The sequence below is a fragment of the Lepisosteus platostomus genome, chromosome 22, assembly GCF_059453375.1.
Source record: "Lepisosteus platostomus isolate fLepPlt1 chromosome 22, fLepPlt1.hap1, whole genome shotgun sequence".
In the NCBI taxonomy this organism is placed as follows: Eukaryota; Metazoa; Chordata; class Actinopteri; order Semionotiformes; family Lepisosteidae; genus Lepisosteus; species Lepisosteus platostomus.
Window position 1 is genome coordinate 14,991,557 of NC_142632.1, and position 21,996 is coordinate 15,013,552.

Consider the following 21,996-nt stretch of genomic DNA (forward strand, 5'->3'; position numbering starts at 1 on the left):
AGGTCTTTTTTGCTTGTTTACAAATGCTAATGTTGTGAGACGTAATATGCAGCTCTTCTTCTCTGCAGCAGAGTTCATCAAAACTGAATGGCTTTGCAAAGTCACTGCACTGATCTTTCATTTGCTGACGCTAAAAGAGTGATTTATCTGGGACCAATTTTATTTATTGGACAGCATAGCGCACAGGTTTGGACTTTGGTTTGAGTCCCTGCTGCAGACATTTTAGAGCAAAGTAGTTCACCCCAATTTCAATAGTCAGCCCAGCTGTATCATTGATTGCCAGCAGCTGCACACAGTCCTGCAATGGATTAGGGTCCCATCTGAGGAGAGTCATGTTCTCTTCCTGTGTGTAATGGTATAGACAACAGGATACACTCCTGCTTACTGATCTTCTAGGCTCAAACACACCTCTGACTTTTAATGTTATGATCATCCACTCTGAGCTCCGATGGATTGGTCATGTCATCTGGATGCCAGGCTCCAGGCCCCCCAAGATGGTTCTCGTCATAAGATTCCCATCTTAACTTGGCAAGAACAATCCCGAATACATGCAACATCATTCTCAACTCCTAGACGATTATGGCCCTTGACTCAAACAGAAAGAGGAAGAAGATCTGGAAAGGGTGTCGCCGCTTTGAGATCCAAAACTATCAGAAGAAGAAAGTGAAGAGACGGCATTGAGGTGAGCTCCTCATGACAGGAGCAACCAGTTATCTCCAGACGCAACACCCGCTCAGCCAGCCAGAGAGAGTGCAGATTCTGATTTGGCCTTATCGGTCACCTTCAGGTTCATGGAAGACAAAGATTCTTGACCAACATAGGGAATCTTTCAACTCTAGATTCACAGGATTTTCAGGATTATATTCTTATCAGAGCACACAGGTGGAGTTGAATGACAAACAGCATTTACTGGGTTATTTCAACAGTTTTGTCTGGTTTTAGATTATGATCCAAAGAGATATTTCAAGACTGGAAATATCCCCTCCTTTTCTAACATTCACTTCGTGAGCTTAATTTTTACCTAGTTATTCCTGTTCAATGAGAAAGAAGCAGGTCAAAATTGTCTTTTTAAGTACCCTAGGAAATCACCATACAAAACTATAATGCAAATGCTTCAAAGAGAAAAGTAAGCATTTAGAATTTGTGATTTTTTTTTCTCCTTTTGCACACATCTTTGGTGCTGCATAAGCAGTTTTCCAACCTTTTCACAGAAATAGAAGTTGACATCTTGGCCCAGAGATCCTTCTTTAATTATTGAAAGCTTTGTGACGATTTAAAGCATGGCTAATAACAGCCAGAAGATTCTGTGTGCTGCATTGCAACACTTAACTTTCAGAGGCATGCTGGGCCTTTTTTAACCTTTCTCAAGTCTGAATACTTCTCAATTAAGCAAGAATTTCACATAGTTCTCCCATTCTTTCAAAATAAAGACAATAAAATTACAATATTGTGTTTTTGTGAATGAGACATAGACGGTATATAATCAGGACAATATGAAAGAGATATTTAAATGCAGAGACACATAGCTGTGGAGCTTGAGGGCCTCTTTAATGAAACCTTTCCCCTCTCCGTTTCAAGAGAGGGTTTCAAATCTGTTTCTTGATTTCAACCCCTTTGAGCCTTTCTTTAGTCTTAAGTGCCATATACTTTAGCAAGCCTGAAGGATTTCATTTTCCAAAATCAGATCTAAGGCATTTTATAATCTTCTATGAATTCTAATTCTTCATTCAGTCCAACATTTTATGGTAACAGTAGGAGAGTCAAATACTAAATCCCCCCCACTAGTAGTGTGAACCACCGGCTGTTAAACTAGAGAAGGCAAAGTCCCTTTGGAAACCTAAAAGCTAATTAGGTTAAGACTGGAAAGTTTAATTTAGTCAGAAATAGTGTATGAGTGAACAACATTGTCTTCACTTTCTGCCACACTGAGTTGTTATTCTTCTGCTGTGGACCATGCAAAGCATTAAACTCTTCTCCTTAAAGACTAATTTCATTTACTTATTTTACTTTCTACTGTATTCCAGTACACATGAATCTGCAAAGCGCACAAAAAATAAATTCAATTCCCCTGATACTGTCTGGAAGAAACCTAATGTCGCCTTATGTTAAGAAAATAAATATGGATACTTGTGTTTAATCTAGTAACATTTATGACTTCCCTTAACTCACTGGGTGCAAATCGTTAAAAAATTTCAGAAAAAAAAGTTTATTTCTGTGACTGCTATTTCATTGCAAGGTCTAGCTCATGAGTTACATCATCACCCAATCAGAGAACGCATTGCAGCATGTTTACTGAGGTGTTAAGAAAAAGAATCTTCGGCTTCACCTACTTGAAGGCCCTTGGCCAAAGGACCCCCATTCAGAGAGGTGAACCATGGGGTTGCTGCAAGGTGGGGATGGAGCAGAAGAGAGCTGCAGAAAGACAAATACGAGCTAGAGGAAGAGGCTAAGGGGTATTCATGCTTTTTTCAGGAAGAGATATCAAGGAGAATTACGAGTTAGAGTAGCAGAGGTGTGTGAGGCCTTGGTTACTGTCATCCCTCCTGAAGCTTTGTTAAATATCTCCATTTCATGATCAAGTGAAATGAGGAGGACTGGCTCCTTTTATTCCTTTCCCAGATCCTTTCAGCTTTCCTGGAACAGACTGGACGCTCTTTCATCTAGATCTGAATGCCTGGCCCTCAAGCCCTGTGGGATTCTTTCGCTGTTTGGTGTAGTGCTTCTGTATGTGGATCTGAAGCTGGAGTTGCCCGTGGGTCTTCATAAACAGAGCCATTTTGGGTGTTGAGTGTTCAGATCACAGTAACCACATAAATACAGGACGTTTATATTGAATCCATCCACCCATTTTCTGTCTGCTTTATCCAACACGGGGTCATGGGGGAGCTGGAGCCTATCCTGGCAAACAAGCAACCGGCGGAAAGCAGGATACACCCTGGATGGGACACCAGTCCATCGTAGGGCACACACAGACACTGACACACACACACACATCCACACAGCAGAGCTAGTTTTCCCTAAGAGCCAAGTCTTTGGACTGTGGGAGGAAACCGCAGCACCAATAGAAAACCCCCCTGGAACACAGGAGACAAACTCCATACAGAGCCTGAATTCCAGAACTGGACCCCGGTCCAATTTCTTTTCACCATAAATATTTTAATTTCAAATCCCAATACCTGAATGTGTGAAATGCTTTACTCCAACAGCTTAGCAAGGGACAGGGTTACTACCAATTGCTTTGAGCTCTAAATGAAAATGCAAATTACTGTAACTAACATTTGACATTGGACATTCTTGCTCTCTGAGAAGCTTATGGTGTTAAAAACCTGCTTAACAAATGCTTTTAAGTTGTATACCCTGTTCACTTAAACGTGTTTTATTTCCTTATTATACAGTATTCAAAAATCAGTAGGCCAATAAAAACAGCATACTGTACATCGCCAACAGACTCTCCCCACTAGCAGCAGACATACCTTATATAAAGCATATACAGTACCATTGTCCCATATGGCATTCAGGATTCGGTACAAATACACCTTATACAGCTTTTCTTCGGGGTCTAAAATGAGAAGAACTGTGTGCCACTTTGCCTAACCTAAAACATTTCAAAGAAGGTCACATAATAACAAAAATACAATACCCCAATTTCTTAATCGGGGCGTTTCCTTTCTCACCTCCCGAAAAGGAGGAATCCGGGCACACGAACTACATCTCCCAGTGTGCAGCGCCCGAGCAGGAAGCGCGAGCCTTGACACGGGAGCACGGCGGCGATTGGCTCCAGCCCTGTCACGCAGGAAGTCCGGACTCCCAAATAAGGCTTCCTACATCACGGCTCAGGGACCCGCCTCTTTGGAGTGATGACGCAATGTGGGGAAAGTGTAAGGAGGAGGGGTGAGCGGGGGGTTGGCCCGTCGGCACGCGCAGACAGCAGGGAGCAGCTGCAGCAAGAAGATCGCATCGCGTTTCACTGCATTGCAAGTGACATTTTAACATTTCCTCTAAAACTTAGAGAAAAGCTCCTATAAACGACACTTAAAAAAATGGTAGATCGCGAGCAACTGGTGCAGAAAGCCAGACTGGCTGAGCAGGCAGAACGATATGACGATATGGCAGCTGCCATGAAATCGGTAAGTTTCTCCTTCAAATTCGCCGTTCTCTATTTTTAACAGGCTGCCGTCTCTGATCATTTCAGGATTTTCTGAACGTCCTCAGTTCCGCAATCCCACTGCCTGCATCTTTTGTGTGTGTGTGTGTGACTTTAGTGACATGTCTGTGCATCTTTCAACCAGAAATAAAAAAATGTCGCATACGCCTTGGAAAATAAACGTTTCATCTTGCACTCGCGAGTTAAAAGCTTTTAGTGGCCCCACAATCTGGGTGTGATGTGTAGGATTGTCATCTTGGCACCGCGAAAGGCCAGAAACCGTTAGAAATGTCAGACCACCTACATTCTAAATGTCTGACATCGAGACCCGCGATTCAATCCCATCTCATTGTGCAGCGGGGTCTGCAGAAATGCTCGTGGGGTGTGTGCTGAAAACGTGGAAACAAAAGGTAAAAGCGGCGATCATCTGTCAGGGGAAGGAGAGCGCTATCGGGAAAGGTGCCCGCATGCGGACTCTCTGATCTTGGGGCGGTGCCTTCCCTGTCTTGAGTCCCTTGTCATTAATTCAGCCTTTCAGAACAATACAAAAAAAAAAGATGGACCACAGCAGACAAATGACAGTAAACCGGTAGATTTTCGAGACATCCGGCTTTTTTAATACGGCGGTCCGTGCAGGGGGCTGGGTGTGTGTATCTGAAATGCAGTTTGGGCATGGGGACGGGACGTGGTGTTCCTCGGGACACGCCGGGCGCTGGAAGCGAGGATATAAAATTGCAGTTTATTTGAATGCATCGTCAGCAACGTGATAGCTGCACTGCCGCTCGATGTGCACGACTTTTTTGTCTTTATATGTCCCCCACCAACCCCCCCCCGCCATGTCGCCCAACCCTGTGCGATGCTCCGGGGGTTTAAAACGTCAGGCTGCCCGGTGCGAGAAACGCCGGCACTGCAGGCTCGGAAGCCGGGGTGCTTTTTGTGAACCAGCCTCGCCTTTAGGCTTGCTGTACCCCCCCCGGCTCCCCGCCCTTCCGCGGCAGTTTGGGGGGTCTAAATCAAATGACAGTACAGCGCAGGAGAGGATCCTGAGGCGCTGCAAACGTGGGAGGCGGCGGCGGCGGCGCTTCCAGAATGTTCTGCGGCTGCCGTATTGCAGGGAAGGGCGAGCAGCGACCCCGCTCTGCCACCTGCCCCGCCGGGGGGTCACTGTGCCGCTGGGAGGCTGCCTCTCCTGGACCGGGGGGCGATTATTACACGCGTGTCACTGCGTGGGGCGAGGCGCACAGCACCAGCAGAGGGGAGGGAGGAGGTGGTGCTGGCGGTGGTAGCTGGGTGGGGGGGAATTGAATCGTTTGCATTTACCGTTCGCTGTCCCCCCCCCCCGGTTTTTTTATTTTCGGGGGTGACTTTTCTGGGCTGCTGCTTCACGCCCACCCACCGCCCCCCCCGGATTTTAACGCTACAGGTTCAAAGCAGGAAACCGCAACCCACCTCGGCAAATAATTCAGCTAGCCAGGCAGGGGAGGGGAGGGGATTGGGGGGGCAGTCGGTTGTTATAGAAACACGATGCGTTATGCAACATTTTTTTAAAAAATCTGCGACTTGTTCGCAGTTCTCAAATTAGTGCGGCCGTGAGATAATTTTTCATAAAGAGGTTTGTACCGGCTTCAGTGTGGCTGGACCCTGATGCGCGCACACACGTTTTAAAATATCCCCAGAATCCGGTCACATCCCTCCGATGCATTAGGTGTCAGGGGGCGCGTGTCTAATTTTCGCGTATTTTAAGGCTTTCAATTAAAAGCGGCGACGGTGCACGGGCGTGAGGTGACGCTGAACGGGAGAGCAGTCGCTCACGCCGCCGATTGGACACGACACGCTCGTTGCGTGACGAAGGTGTACAGTCATTGGGAGCAGGGCGTCTGCTCTTGACGGCCCTGCCCAGTCCTGTTACCGGTGGGAGGGGGGATGGTGTTGACCTGCGTCCCGAGTTGGGAAGCCCAAAGGACACCGTGTCGGGCGGCACGCAGGAGCCCCGTTTTGCCCTTTGCCGACGAGCTCAAACCGGTTGCGGTGCTTCCCTCTCCCGGCTAGGGCGCTGAACCGGGAAGGATCCGGGAGGCTCCGTGTTTGTCCGAGGGACTCCTGCAGCCCCTGGGCTGGCACTGCGGTAGAGGGGTGTGTCCGGCGCCTCGCCCCTCGGCTGAGGGGAGTCCCTGGCCTCTGCGGTAGTGGCCACTGTTCAGCACGACAGAGCAATAGGACAGAGCGGGCACGCTCAAATCTCACACCCGTGTCTCCTACCGCTGGTTACAGCGTTTGTGCTGTTACAGTGGGTGACACCTCGGAAAAACAACATTGAACTTAATGTTGAAATACAGGTGAAAATGACCTGATTCGCTCCAAGCGCGCGTAGATGGACATGAACATGAAACGTTTGAGTTGAGGTATTTTCCTGATGCATTTGGACAGTCTGACATTATAAATTACTACAGTATGTGTTACAACAAGTCGAATTTACTAACACGTTCTTATGAAGGCAGTTATACTGAACATGTTTAATGAAATGGTTATGTAGAGAAATACAATTTTACATGATCCTTATAGCATACATACTACTGTATCATTGATAATCATGGACACATGATTGTCCATACTATCATGATTAGATTTTCATTCTAAAAAGCAAACAGGATCAAGCTTGTTAAAGTGTACATGAAAGTAGGTTTCAGCATGTGCCTCCTTTCAGAAAAAGGGGTCTGTTGTACATTTCCTGTATGTAACAGCACAGGCCACAGGGTTCAGTTCTTCATTCTGTATTTATCTGCGTGGGTCTGTTGTATCCAGTTATAATTCATTCATTCATTCCGACTGACAGGTGTTTTTCGACTGACGTTGATTTGGTATCGCAGTTAAAACCTCGTTCTCTTCCTTGCCAAACTCACTGGCTATCCAGATATCCAGAAAGCGGTTTAGATCATGAAAATAGGATTGGCATATTTCAAAAAGCAAGGTCCCACACAGCCCTTTTCAGATTTGACTTTGGACCTGTTAAAGATGCGCATTACACACATCACTGGAGGTATAAAGGGGTTCAGCTTGTGAAGTCTTTCCTTTGAATTACCTTCCATTTCAAGGCTGCAGCTTTAGAAAACGAGGGCAGGGCAGTAAGGAGTCAGTTAAATTGATTTGGGAAGACGATCCCAGTGGGACTGTCCTCCATGTCTCAGCCTCAAAGTGCCACGCACACATTTCTTTTCTAGCCCTTGGGTTGCTGACGTGCTAACTCTAATAACACGTTATTCCGGAGATAAACATTGCCACTAAAGGCAGATGAATGACCACCATTTTGTAGCTGAATCATGTGACAAATACATGGCCAAGCAGCATGGCATTGGAAAGTCTATAGACTTTGGTACATATTAGCTAAGTGTCGATGATCCTGTAGTCCTTATGCCAAGAGTTAAAGTTCTGTTAATATAATGCAGTCAGGTAGTCTTGCTTACCTCTATCAGCTGTGCAGCTCAGAGCAAGGGGAGTGTAGCTCGGAAGACTGTGGTCACCTTGTCATGTAATATGAAGATGTATTGCAATTGTGGGGGCATTTTCTTATGTCAGATTAAAGCTTTGCAGCTTTTATAATAAGTAAATAGTATACCTCTTTCTTCCTAGTTGTTGAATTTCCGTAAATGCTTATTTGTCTGTTTGTTCCATGGCTTGTCTTGATATCCTGAATCATTCTTAATTATCCCCTAGCTGTGTTGGCTAAAGTCGTTTCTTCTTGCTTGATGTGTCCTGTCCTTCATCACAGTGACGTCAGAATGGCTCACAAGCAGCCTCTTGAGCACGATAATGTCATTTCCCTGAAAACGATGTGTAGATAATGTGACATTGGCAGAATTGGGAGCAGAGACATACCGCTTACAAAAGAAAAAACATCAGTCACCTCTTCCTTTAGTAATGGATTTCCTTTGCCTTGTCTGAAGCAAAAGGGAAAAAAAAGCCTTGATTCCTGAGAAACTGCAAATCAGAACATTAATTTTAGATGTCCAGACCCCACATTTTTAAAGCTCCCATTGAATAAAACAACACAGCTCAAAACAAAATGTGTTCAGACTTTTTTGGGATGGGGGAAACGGGGAAGTTTTTTCCCCTGGAAACATTCTTGATGATTTTTAATCAGAACCTGGATTTCTAACTGTACCATCTAGGCATTGTCATTTAGTACATATAGTAATGTGGTAAACATCCTCAAATGCTGTTGTATCTGCAGGGTCTCTAACCAGGCTTGTAGCTCCAATATATAATGCTGAAAACCTAGAAGTGCAGGGTCTTTTAAAGAACCATGTTAAGCACCTCAGTGAACTGTACCAGAGAACATGGCGAATCTGACTGGCTGTTGCAGCTGTTCGCTGAGGTGTGTTTGAATTACCGGCAGGAGCTGAGAAACTGATGGCTCCGCTCACCAGCACGGTTCCCCTGGGGCCTTGAGTTGATATTGAAGCCCGTATCTAATAAATAACAACGTAACATCCAATATTGTGGTCATGGAGTGCAATCGCAGCAGCTCAGATGGGGAGAGGGGTTCATTCCTCTAAGTACAGTCCTTAAAAATCCATTTTTAAGCTACTTACTACAAGAGGCACCAGTCATTCATTTTTTGCTATTGTTTCATGCTCTTTGAGCTGCAGACCTTTTCATATTTAGAAGCCTGCAAGCTGTAAGGAAAGCAGTTCATTGAGAAACTGCAGTCATTTGCGGTTATATAACGCTATAGGGCCACTTGAGTGCTCCTTTCCCCTTGGTTGAGTCCACAGTCATTTTTCCCCGTGACAGAAGGCGTCACGCACAGCATTACTGGGTAGCTGCTTGGGCAGGTCACATCAGCTGCAGACTAATGGGTGTCTCCACCAAAATCCAAGTCGCTAATCTGCTGTTTTCACTGACTGGACCCTGCAGTATCTTGGGCTACATTCATAGTTTTTCAGAAATAGGACAGTGTCAAACACTGGGTCGTGAGACCAGGAACAATGGGAGAAAATTCTGCAGCAGAGCTGTGCTGTGGTTTTGGTCCACTTTTTTTCCCCCAGATCTATTACACTAACTCACTAGCACTCAGAACACTTTAACCTCCATTAGTGGAAATGATGCTGTGCCTGTGCCCTTGAAAAGTGAGTAAATGGCTCATGTGGATTGTGCACCAAAATGAAAGCACTTTGATGAGAGACTGTATGAAAATCAAGCGGGGAAACTGTCAATCAGAAAATGAGAGCAAGTTCCTCACCGATTTAAGATCGGACTACTTATGGTTTATTTTGTAAGATAATGGGCTACGCATTCATGACAATCAATTACAACTGGCAGCAGTATTTTCAAATAGATCTGTTTGACAGCTCATAGTGAAAACCGTGAATTTGACATCTGTATTGTATGTGAAGAGACTCGAGATGCAGGCTCACTCACTTGGCTGACAGCAGAGAAGCAGGTGACCCATCCAGGCAGGATTGCTCCTGGCCTGTGATGGGCTGTCAGGGTCATGTGACTTACTGGAGAGACCCCCCCACCCCCACCCCCACAGCCATCACGTGATCTTCAAACAGCGGCGTTTACCATCGTTGGAATGATAGGTTGCCCAGTGTGCAAGAGTGCAGTGCTTAAAGTTTTTAACCAGTAGCAATTACCTGATAAGTGCTAATGATCCCAAGCCACCAGGGGGGCTGTAGTCTACAGTAGTTAATTTTTAATCACGGCACACAGGAAATCCTTCTCTAATGGCCAAGCCTTGATTGCCTTATTAACTGTGCCTGTTCATTCCAGATAAGTTGCTTCCGATTTGTCTCTCCAAGCAGGTTTAACTCTGAAAAGGGGAAGCCGGGTTCACTCCAGTTTCTGAGAGGAACACAGAACACAAATGGGTGCAGGATCTGTAACGCCTGCAGACTGCAGGACTGTAGGTCACAACGCCTGCAGGCTCTGGTGTATTTCTGTATTGATCTGGGTGTGACGGGAGGCTCAGATTTCTGACTGGAAAGACCACAGAACAGCGGGGATGGTGTCAGTATTTGGTGCACCTTTCATTACTGTACCAGGGCGGGAATCCCCAACTGCCATCGCTAAACCCCCAGTTTCGTCAAGGGCTGCCTCAGTTTGGGGAGTGCAGCAGCCAGCCGGGAGTTGCAGGCTGGGGAGGGCGAATTTACTCGGGACAAACTGCTTCAGCATCGGAAACGATTCAGCAGCGTCCCCTGCAGGAGATCGCCAGAAGCTGAGGTCACCCAGCAGAGTCAGCTGCCATAGTGCCTCCCAGCTTTAAACACTACTGGGGGAAAAAGAAAAGCCACTAGTATGAAAGTAAGGAGGACCTGTTCCACTAGTAATATGATCAGGTCAGTGGGAGTTGGTAGGAACCTCCCGAGTTCAGTGCAGAGACTTTGGCAGGGTCACGTTCTGTGACGTCTTTGAGGAATGATCCCTTCAGTCGGCTTCGTTGCTTTTTTCTTCAGTTGGGCGGACAGCCGCCGGGCGGTCAAGTGTACCGCATTTCTCAAACCCGCAGCCAGATGGTTCCGCCGCCGCCGGCTGCTGCCAGGCTGGCGGCCCGCGATTCCAGGGGAGAGCCCCTCCTAGCGGGGAGAACCCACACGCTGCCGGCCCAGCGCACACGTCTCCCGTCCCTCCCTCCTTGCTCCTCACTGAGGGCCCTTTCCCGGTCTCTGGCATGTGGGCCCTGGCTGCCTTCCTGACAGCTGTGGAGCCAGACTTGAGCACAAAATGAGCGGATTGCTTTGTTTCCATGGCAACCGGGGACTGCACATGATAAATTGCTTCTCACCAGCCCCAGTAGGTCTAGGCGTATAGTGGGTAGGAAGAAAAAAAAAACTGAGTGTATAATTTCAACACTTCAATACTGTTGGAACAAAAGGAAGCTTAATTATTGTTGGTGTGAAGCGCAGAATGACTTGACCCTTCACAAGCTCAATTATTCCCTGTTTGTAACTGAAATGCTGGTTTGCGTATTTGTTGCCGGTTGCAACTACCAAGAAATGAACCGGGGAGTTGGCTTCATGGGTGCGCTTGAAGAAGATGCATGGAAGACTGAAGGGAGAAATTTGGACACCTTTTTTCATGCAGTGGCGCTATGCTCTTTTTATTTTTACAATCGCTTGTAACAAGACATTGACAGATCGATCTCTGCGTAAGATGGCTGTGGTGTGCAGAAATTGGGAATTGAAGTAGCTCATTTAAATATGTAAAATTATAATATTCAAATGGCCTAGCAGGCAGGAGACTGTCCATTTTTAGTTCAATATGGTCTTAGCTTTCAGCAGAATGATATTAAAAATTTCACATGACTGTACTTGGCTGTTGTTCTTTAGAAACAAAGAGTTTACTCCCTCGTGCACCAATGAGTGTGTTATTATCACCTGAAAGACAGGTAAATGGTAAAGCAAGGAAAAACAGTATAACCTACAGAAAAGGCAGGCAGCACTAGAGAAAGGATAGCCTGTTGTAGAAGGACATACCCATTTGACTCAGACAGGCCAGACCTGAATCCAGAGACTTGAGAGAGTTAAAGGACACAGATTTAGAATGGCGGTGAAAATGAGAACAGATTAGGCACAGAATGGAAAGGCAGTCCCCTTGCATTCTATAGTAGCTGTCAAATGAAAGCAGAGAGAACGATTTTACACACTGCAGGAAAGCGGGGATCAGAGACTGGAGTCTCTCTGGGGGTGCCGTGCTTCTGCAGAGCAGCAGTTTACAGTACATGTTCTGTGTGAGCCTTTAGCTGTCAGTGAGACTGAGTGACGACCTCTTACTGTACTGTACATCACCAGGTTTAAATGCAACTTCTCCCTTCCAGAATTTGCAAAGACTGTGCTTTTTATGCCATTTATTAACACCAGCTTACATTGATCCATTGGATCCTTAAATATGTAACTAGCCCTTTATATGTCTTAAAACATGTCTACAGAAAAATGCCTGCAGCCATTGCAGTCTCACGTGCAACAAAGAAAGGATAACTAAGGCATTGCAGATCAGTTTTGCTCTTGCCTCCAGATTCCTGAAAAAATACCATTCGTTTTGCTAAGGTTGCGGCTATCAACACTTTGTGCTTTTTGAGTGAATAAAACCCACGTTCTTGTCTAGAAGGTCCTTTTTGATAAAGACAAAGCAATTTCGATGTGCTATTGTTTGGCCTAATTCTGTTGTTTTCAGAGTATTGAGAGAAAGCAGATTTCTCACTGTCTGCATGAGAAGGCAGGGAGAAGTTTGTATGACAGTTCTCTTATATGATAATAGCCCATTATGTTTTATGAATCATGAGCAAGTCTTTTTCAGTGAATAAGATTAGACAGATTTGTTGTTTTTTTTGCCACTTTAAATGTTTGTAGCACCCTCTATGAGTTAGAAACTAAGCATTCTCAAGAACCCCCATATGGAACAGCCAGATGTAGATCATTAATCAGATCTGGAGCATTTAATATACAGTGTGAGAAAGCTTTTGAAATACCATGCCAAAACTAATATTTCACTCTAGTTGAGGCTATGCCAAAGCTGAGGGCTTCATCCAATGCTTAGTTGGAGGGGCAGGAGAAAGGTTGTACCTTATTTCAAAAATTGCTTTTTAGAACTGTAAAAGCAATGGCAGCCCGTTTTGACATTTCGAGTAAAAATAACATCAAATAATTTATGATTTAATAGATCCTGGAGAGCCACTTTTGTGGAGCTCAGTTGGTAAGCTGTCTTAGTCCATTTCTATTTCCAATTCTCACCACAGGAAATACAATCAAACCTATGTAATTGAATATCAGCCCCCCAGCAGTTGCAAAAGAAGAAGATAGTTTTATAAGCTTATCCTTACCATTTAGATACTGCTTTGAAGATGGAAACGCCTTTTTTTTCTTGTTTTTGTATTAAAAAAATATTGTACAAAAAGCAAAAGGTTTGGAAAGAAATTGAATTGGAAGAGGTGTGTTCTTTTGGGTGGAAATGTAAGTATATTTGGCAATGTAATTTTAGAAACCCTTACTTTTGTAATAGTAAAATAAGTAAAATCTACAAAATAAGTCTAACATACTTGCTTTTAATGAACCGGAACTTAACAGTACTGCCTGCACATACATACTGTAGTCTAGCAAGTAAACTTTATAATGGAGATAGCCCTAGGGTAGTGATTGCTGTGTGTAGCTGTAAGTTTGACTAAGTGTACTAAATTTAGAACATAACTGTTGGTTGCCCTCTTTAATCCATGGCATTCTGTGGTATGTCCCATCACTTTGATCCACAAGTGGGTTTGAAATGCTTTTCTGAATAAAATGAAAAATAAATGAAGTGTCTATCTTGCAGTCTTCAGCAAGCATGTCATAATCTATAATCTAGATGTCCACATTTCATGGTAGAAGTTTTTTTATTTGTGTCGTCAGAACTCTTGGTATCTTCCCCTCTGAAAAGGCAGACATACACCGATTTCCAATTATGTCACTTCTGAAGGTTTATAAACGTGCTTTTAATGGGGATATTTGTAATTTGGTGTGAAGCCGCATGGGCTCAGACTAGGCACACTGCTGTGTGTACAAGTGAGCCGTGTATTGTTCTGTCAGGAAGGTTGAAGGGCGTTTGTCTCAGTCCCAGTAAATGATGTTGCAGTTTCGGGGAGGGTGTGCCAGTTTAGCTTCTGCTGTAGTTCTGCCAAGGTCAGCATTGCTGTGCGAAAGCTATACTTTCATTAAAAATCATTTATCCTTGCTTAAACGGTTTCACACATTTATACTGAGCTTTAACACAGTACCATCGGATTTAACCTGTTTTTTCTTCATTTTGTCTCTTTGCGAAGGTGTGAATCTTTGCTTTACCAAGCGTGCTCCCTCATTTTAGCATCTGGCCTGTGGGTTCTAAGATTTTAAATATTTTCTGGATTTTACATGTCAATGGATGCAAACTACAATGGTAGTTTATTTCAGGTTGAGGTTTTTGTATACCACATATGAAGGGGGGAAAGAGTCATTTTTATTGAATATATTTTTATTTTTAATTTGGGCGTCAATGGAGCTTACTGTAGGTTCCCAAAGACAAAAGTTGCTCTTTGCATTGTGAATGAAGGTGTGGCTTAATCTGTGTAACAACAAAAAGTACCTTGATACAAGATCTACTGTACTGTGTGTCGCTGGAGCATGGCAGTATTTTATTTCATTTCTAGATTGAATCGGATGAGGAAGCTTGGATTCTCTGAATGGCCCCACGCCTCATCCTCCCTTGTCCTCTGCCTTCCAGGTGACGGAGCTGAACGAGGCCCTGTCCAACGAGGAGAGGAACCTGCTCTCGGTGGCCTACAAGAACGTGGTGGGCGCGCGGCGGTCCTCCTGGCGCGTGATCAGCAGCATCGAGCAGAAGACCTCGGCGGACGGCAACGAGAAGAAGATCGAGATGGTGCGGGCGTACCGCGAGAAGATCGAGAAGGAGCTGGAGGCCGTGTGCCAGGACGTGCTCAACCTGCTGGACAACTTCCTGATCAAGAACTGCAGCGAGACGCAGTACGAGAGCAAGGTCTTCTACCTGAAGATGAAGGGCGACTACTACCGCTACCTGGCCGAGGTGGCGACGGGCGAGAAGCGCGCCACAGTGGTGGAGTCCTCCGAGAAGGCCTACAGCGAGGCCCACGAGATCAGCAAGGAGCACATGCAGCCCACCCACCCCATCCGCCTGGGCCTGGCCCTCAACTACTCCGTCTTCTACTACGAGATCCAGAACGCGCCCGAGCAGGCCTGCCACCTGGCCAAGACCGCCTTCGACGACGCCATCGCCGAGCTGGACACCCTGAACGAGGACTCCTACAAAGACTCCACACTCATCATGCAGCTCCTGCGAGACAACTTGACACTGTGGACAAGCGACCAGCAGGACGACGACGGAGGGGAGGGCAACAATTAAAAGCCGGTGGACTGGGCAGCCGCTTAGCTGATGCTACTACCGCAAGCAGTCTTTATTTTTCCACAAGTTTAAAGATAAAAGAGGGTTGGGGGGAGGGGGGGAACCTTCCAGTAGTTAAAAAAAAAAATAGAAAAAAAAACCACCCTCCTCCTTCTTGATCGCCTCTTCGACATTTGCCAAAACACCACTTAGAGGAAAAGGTCGGTCAGTCAAAAAAAAGTGGCTGTTGTTGGATTGGAATGGCAGCCTCACACTGGCATCTGGACTGTTCTCGTAGTACAAACAACGTGGAGCTGCTTATTTAACTTTAGGGGGGGGGGCTGATGATGTGAAAGATAGCAAGATAGAGTAAAAACGTGAATGTGAAAGCCTCAAAACATAGTTTGCAATGGTTCCAGTAAGCTTGAAGAAGGGGCTACCTTTGACCTGTTCAGAGAGCACTTCCAGGAACGCACAGCACATCTGAATATTAGTACCCTTTCGAAGGCGCACACACACACACACACGTGTGCACCGAATTCTAAAAAGAAGGAAGTCTCCACCTTAGTTTAAACTTGGAAACATGACTCATCGGTAACTAGCCAACATGGTAGTGATGACCTACAGCAGGTGCACAGGGAGGATATGGTAAATCTCCTTTCCCCTTGCATGCCGATCTAACGTGTTGTTAATCAACCCTTAAGACTGAAAGCGATTATCGAGGGAATTCTGGAAAAGAACACCGAGAAAATTGCCCAAATGATGATAACGTGTGGCCACGGAACAAGGTCAAGCATTTACTGGAACCATGAGCTCTTTGGGGGTGTTAAGGTAACACTGACGGCAGAAAACTGATGTGTTTAATGGGATAGATCTTAAAGCAGCTTTGAGGTTTGTGGTTTGTTTTTATTTGTTTTGTTTTTTTATTCTTAAAAAGAAATGCACTTGCCTATTATACTGTTTCCTCAGTGTAAGACGATTCCTGCTCCAATATTCTCGATAATACAATATTGTGCATGCTGGTGACGTATTTATGTAAGGTAGCTTGACTTTATTAACTTATACTGTAGGTGTTATGTATTCCTATGAACAAGAAATGACTAGACTTCAAACTGATTTTTTATTTCCTTTTTATTATGAGTTTCTTTTTTTTTTCCATTTGCTGAAGTACGCTATACCAAATCAGTGATTGTTAACAATAAATTGATCTGTTATGGACGTTGCTTAGTGACATGCAGTTCTGTATTTGATTTGTTAAAAGCGGAAGAAAACAACACCAGTGTTAGCTTACTCTTACTGTCTGGTGTTTGTCATGGTGAAATTATAATTATTACAGTGTAAACGATTAATATGTTGTTCTTAGAATGACCTTTCTGTTTGTGCTCTCTTCTGTCATGCAGTGAACTGTTTAAGGTTTCAACAGTGGTTTATTTTATCAGAATCAGTGTTTCTGTAAGGAGTTCCTTCACACACGGACCATTTTATTTATTTTGGATTTTTTAGCTGTCTCCTGAGTGATGAATATATTGAATGTGAGTCAATATGTAGCGGTCGCACAAAATAAAAAAAAAAAGAGAGAGCTCTTCTACTGCACCATTTCATAGCTGGTTGTGGGGAGTTGTTCTGCATTGTCATTATGGAGTACACCCTTGTTTCTAAAGAGATCATGACATGGTTTCATGCTCCTGATATCACGGGCCTTTCCTCACTTCTGTGACTTGACACTTTCTTTTGCCTTCTTTGCGATAAAATGGCTTTTTGTTTGAATGGAACATTGTTAAAAGTCAAGTAAAAAGAGTAGGATGCTGGAACCAGCATTACTGCAGGTACCCTGTATGCAGCTGACATTTATTCTTATTCTAATTTATTTATTATTTAGTGTAGTTAATTTAGAATAGTCATGAATTGAATTGTATTGCTGTTGTTTCTCAGGGTTGTGTTGGATCTAGCAGTAGGGAAAATGGTTGTTGTAGTCCCATTCATTGTAGGCGGAATGGAAGTTCCCTTTTTTGTGTTTTGTTTTCTGGGAAAATGTGGTTGTGTTCTCAACGGGGATTTGGCGTGGGACGTCTTCATTCATTTTGCGTGACATTGCTTCTCAAGAAAAAAACAAACACAGGAATCTGGAGAGAGGCACGCTTGCTGGTGGTGGGAGAGACTTGTAAAATGAGAGGCGCTTCAGACCTAGATTCACAGACACATATTCTGTTACACTGCATCATGGAAAGGCAAGAACGGGCTAGGACACTTTCAAGAACAGGCAAACTGTGCTGTCACGCATAACAGAACTAAGTACAGCAAGCATGGTACATGGGCCATTTCCATTCCACCCTCACCTCCAACACATTTGGCTTTCTCCTCTTTGATGGTATTGCAATTTACTTACATCTGCTCATGGAAGCCCTAAGCTGCACAATAGCAGTTATGCAGGGGGTTAAGCTTTTAATTTAAACATCTCAAACACCTCAAATCAGACCTACATCTGGGGTTACAGATGAAAATCTACTACTTGGCCTTTTTCATTTCTACTACATGGCTGGAAAAAAAGAGTACAAAGGCATTTTTTGTCCTTGAAAATGAAAACCCAAAGAGAGATGCATTGTTCTCATCTGTCGTAGAGTGGTACAGGGGTCAGAGTGAGGAGCGAGGTTAAGTGAATCACAGCTGCTTTTTCAAAAACGGAGGCCATACCGTATGTAATAATGGGCAGTTGATGAGATGCTAGAAGAATGAAAGTCCTTTGTTTATAGAGAAAGTATCTCGCTTGGAAAAGGCAGGAAGAAACAGGGATGGATCTTCTTCATGAACCTTCTCTGAAGGTTTAATGAGGGATCTGTACAGTGGATCATTTGCAGAATTGGGAGTAAACTCTTTAAACAAAGGGCATGTTACGATGGGGAGATTTAAGGGAAGTGCTGGTTTAAATATGGAAGTGGGAGGGGGTTACTTCTGATTAAAGTATTCCCACTTTGGGGAATTTTTGCTGTGGGGTTGGTGAGGGAGAGTGGCAGACTGAGAAGTGAAAGAGATGGGTTGCATTGAAGCCCGATGGTGACAGGAGAAAGAGTTAGTACAGTACAAGCAATTCCTGAAGTCAGGCACAGGAACGAGGGAATAGCTAAAGGACAGAAGTACTTTCATCTTCAGGACATCTTCCACCAGCAGAGAGTGGCAGATAACAGCTACCGCTGTTCTTTACTGATAAGCCACTGACAGGTCCTCCAATGAGGATTCTCTGACCTTAAAAAGTAGTTAATATCATCAAATTGTTACTGAAAATTCAAAGGCGGAAGCAGTTCTGAAACACTGATCAAGGAGCACCGAGTAGCTAAGAATAAATGACAGGTCAGACGTCCCAGACCAGCCTTATTAACCCTGCTGCATAAATTAATATTTAACTTCTCACCTTTCAGGGGCACAATTCCAAGATCCAGCATGAAATAAAATTGAATTCAATAAAAGGGATAGATAGAAAAACCCAATGCTGAACAGTTCAGAACATCAAATGTGAGTCTAAGTGATTCTTACAGTCCCTTGTATTTATACAGCACTTTTCACCCTGAAGAACCCCCGATTACATACGGAAGGGTATTTATCCGCCACCGAAGTGCGGAGGTCATAATAAAGCAGCAGCCCCACTACATGACAGACCAGGTGGAGGTGTGAGAAATGAATTGAATTAGGGAAATTTGAAGGGGGAAGTCACGCAAGGCCAGATTATGAAAGCCCAGAGTGGAATTTAGCCAGAACACGGGGGGGGGGGGGGGTTTGGAAAAGTGCTACTGTATATCCAGTTATTGTGGACCTACATAGTTTCATCCATAGGACAGTCCCTGCTAATGCATGGTGTACCCAGTTAAACAAAATTATTCCACTTAAAAGGTTCCTGCCTATTAAACCAAGCTGAAGAAAGTGATTTTGCACCTCCTTGAAGTGCTTCACTTGTGAGGAACTCACATTCTGTGTCATTCTCCAGGCAGGGAACTCGCAGTTGAAAAGACCAATTCAGATCAACACAATTGCAAACCCAGTGACTGACATCTCAAGAGCCAGGCTGGGAATGAACACTTCTAAACATCTTAGGTTAAGTTTACCAGGACTATTTTAAACATTTTGTTGACTAGCAGGGGAAATGTGTTCTTGAGGGGACCTGGATTGTTACATTAAAACAGATTTGCTGCATTTGCATTTCAGCAAATAGCTACAGTACAAAGAGCTGAGACTTAGGACAGTCACCTGGGTGAGATGCAGGAAGTGCTCATGACTAAAAACTCATTGTTATGCATCTGCAGCATCTTAATCTGAATTATTTTGCTGATGCAGTTATCTCTTTTAGACCTTAAATCACAAGCAGTTTATCCACACAGTCATGAACCCACAGATACTCTCTTTACGGCTGGCAGGGAAAATCTGCTGTTCCTACAGATTCAAGGGCAGCAGCTGTGGGGAAAGCAATAGACTTGAGGTCTTAGATAAGTCTATATTCTGAGTCACTAGTGAGGCTTCTCCTGCGGCTTGTGACCTTTTGCAGGAGTTTGGCCGATGGCTGCCAATCCACATAATTCACGAGATGAAACAGTGGTTTAGTTTGGGTCATGCACGCCCTCTAATGCACTCTTTAAAACTGACTGGAGAAACAGACTTTACACAGGGTAGCATTATCTGCCAGATCTGCATCCCAGAATCCTCCCTTTTTCCCCACTCTTAATTATCAGTGTACTGTACAGCTGTTACCATGCGACAAGAGTAGATAGTTGGTTTTGTCATCTTATTGTTGGGAATAGCAGGGTGGGAGGGAGAGAGTTGTTACTTTAAGTCCGAACCCGCTCTCTTCTGATGAATTTGTACATCTGAACAGAACAAAAAGGATCTCAACTGCTTCAAAGCCACTGTTTTTGTCTCTTTAAAACGTGTGGAGTGAAATGGTTTACACAATTACTTACGAACACATTTTGTCTTCTCATTCCTGTTCACACTGACGATTAGTATAGTGTTCAGTCCTTAAAAAACGAAAAACATTGCGAACAGGTTGCAACTCACAGGATTTCATGGCTGTTTATGCAACAGTTTATAATTATATGCATGCTCTGCTACATCATTCTATAGAAACTGAGTAGGCCAGGGAAACAGGAAGACAACCAGGGAACCATGACAACAGTCCTAAGGGGCCAAGCCATCTTTTACTTGCCTGTCTGCAAGGGCAATGTCTGGCTCGGGTGTCATGAGGAAAAATGAGTGCTAGCAAAAGGCCCATTTCAGGAGGAGGGAGAATCCTTAGAAGAAAAGTGGTGTTTGATCAAGTACTGTTGTAAAAGCATGTGTACGTTTTAGGAGAGTCGGTTGCCTTCTGTTGCTCATTAAAGATATTGGTTTCTTGACATAAACTGAAAACCTTTTGTCTTTTGTTTCTCATTACGTTCACACAAGGGCAAGACCTCTCACCTCGTTTGCAGCTCTATTGCAAAGTATTTCCTAACCAGATACTGTTGGAATTAGCCTCAGTCTTGGGTCTCACTTCAGCCACCATACTGTACAGTATGTTGATTATAGGAAAGAAATGTAACTAAAGCATGTGACTGTATGACGTTAGAAGTCATAGAAAACCTATTCAGATTTGTCCATCTGCCTGGGGTGTGTTCAGCCATGAGAAATACAGTACAAGGAAACCTATGTGGACAGTTCTGATAAGTGAAACTATATTCAAACTATATTTGCTACTGACGTTAAATATTATCTGGATTCAATTCCATCTGGATTCAATTCCATCTGGAGACTGAAATGAAATCATATTTAGGGATTTGGGGATTTAATTTTCCAAGAAGTGCTCAACACATCTTATTGCATATTCCTCTATTTTAAATGCCTTTGACCACCTTTACAGTTATAATAATTCTGCTTTATTGTCAGCCTGCTGTCACTTTGGGTGATTTGACTTGCATCAATCCAGGCACCTCTGAGGTGTGAACCACTAGTGTAGCTCAGACAACCATGTGCAGAAATCTAGTTTGCAGTTTAAAACAGCTCTTGATTAACCTGCACTGTCCTAGAATTCACATATCACATTCGCTCATGTCCGAGTTCTCACGTAACACATGAACGTTTTCCATTTTCAAAAGTCTAAACGGACTAAATAAGACACATTTAAGATACAATTTAAATAAAAGGTGCAGTGTAAATTTGTCCAGTCGCCAAAAATCTATACCTGGAGCTGCTCAGACAAAAAAAAAAGATTTTTGGAATTAGTTCCTGCCACCTCAAACAGCCCCTTCAATTCATGATGAAGAAGTAAACGTGAAAAGTAAACACAGTACAGGACTGTGGACCACTGTCTATAATACAATCGTTCAGGTCTTTTCATGGGGGCATCTAGTGAACCCCCTGCCCCTCTTCCGATTCTACACTTCACCCGAGCAGCAACATGGGTCCTCAAGACCTGCCGAAAAATCTGTGTTATTAAATTAAACTCCATCGATCTCTTTCATCCAAATATTCCCTTCAACCTTTGATGACCCTTTTTAATTTAACAATAAGAACAAGAATCACAGATTACTTTCACATCCACAGATATCATATTTCATATCAGATTCATATCTACCCGATTTGAAATCGCCAAATGACAGACACTCCCACCTGTCAGTCATGGCTGTAAGCTCCGCAGTGCCTGATAGGGCTGCAGACTGGAGGAGCAGGACATCTCTCACTGGCAAGCTTACAGGCTTCAGGCAGGATGCCAAGCTACCCTGGGGGCGCCACCATTTTGGGAATTGCCACGTCTGGGCCATGGTGCGTGGGCCGTGGAGCTTGACCTGTGCTCCAAGGATGAGTTTCTGGATGAGCCACGCCGGAGTTCAAGCGATTACCTCCCAAGAGCTTTTCAAGTCCATACGGGACTTCAGGAGGGCGGGACTGCGGTGCCGATCTCAGTGGCAGCGCACGCTGAGTTGAATCACAAAATACAGAATCAACAGCAATTAGAGATGCCACAG

The 21,996-nt window shown here is 44.2% G+C and overlaps 1 protein-coding gene across 1 annotated transcript; it reads left to right on the forward strand.

The window, feature by feature from the left end:
* The first annotated feature begins 3,877 nt into the window (after nucleotides 1-3,877).
* ywhag1 (3-monooxygenase/tryptophan 5-monooxygenase activation protein, gamma polypeptide 1) lies at nucleotides 3,878-20,401 on the forward strand. The gene is made up of 2 exons (XM_088616227.1): nucleotides 3,878-4,127; nucleotides 14,375-20,401. Exons 1-2 carry the CDS (start codon nucleotides 4,041-4,043, stop codon nucleotides 15,029-15,031), a joined length of 744 nt encoding a protein of 247 aa, XP_088472353.1. The 5' UTR covers nucleotides 3,878-4,040; the 3' UTR covers nucleotides 15,032-20,401.
* Nucleotides 20,402-21,996: the final 1,595 nt, after the last annotated feature.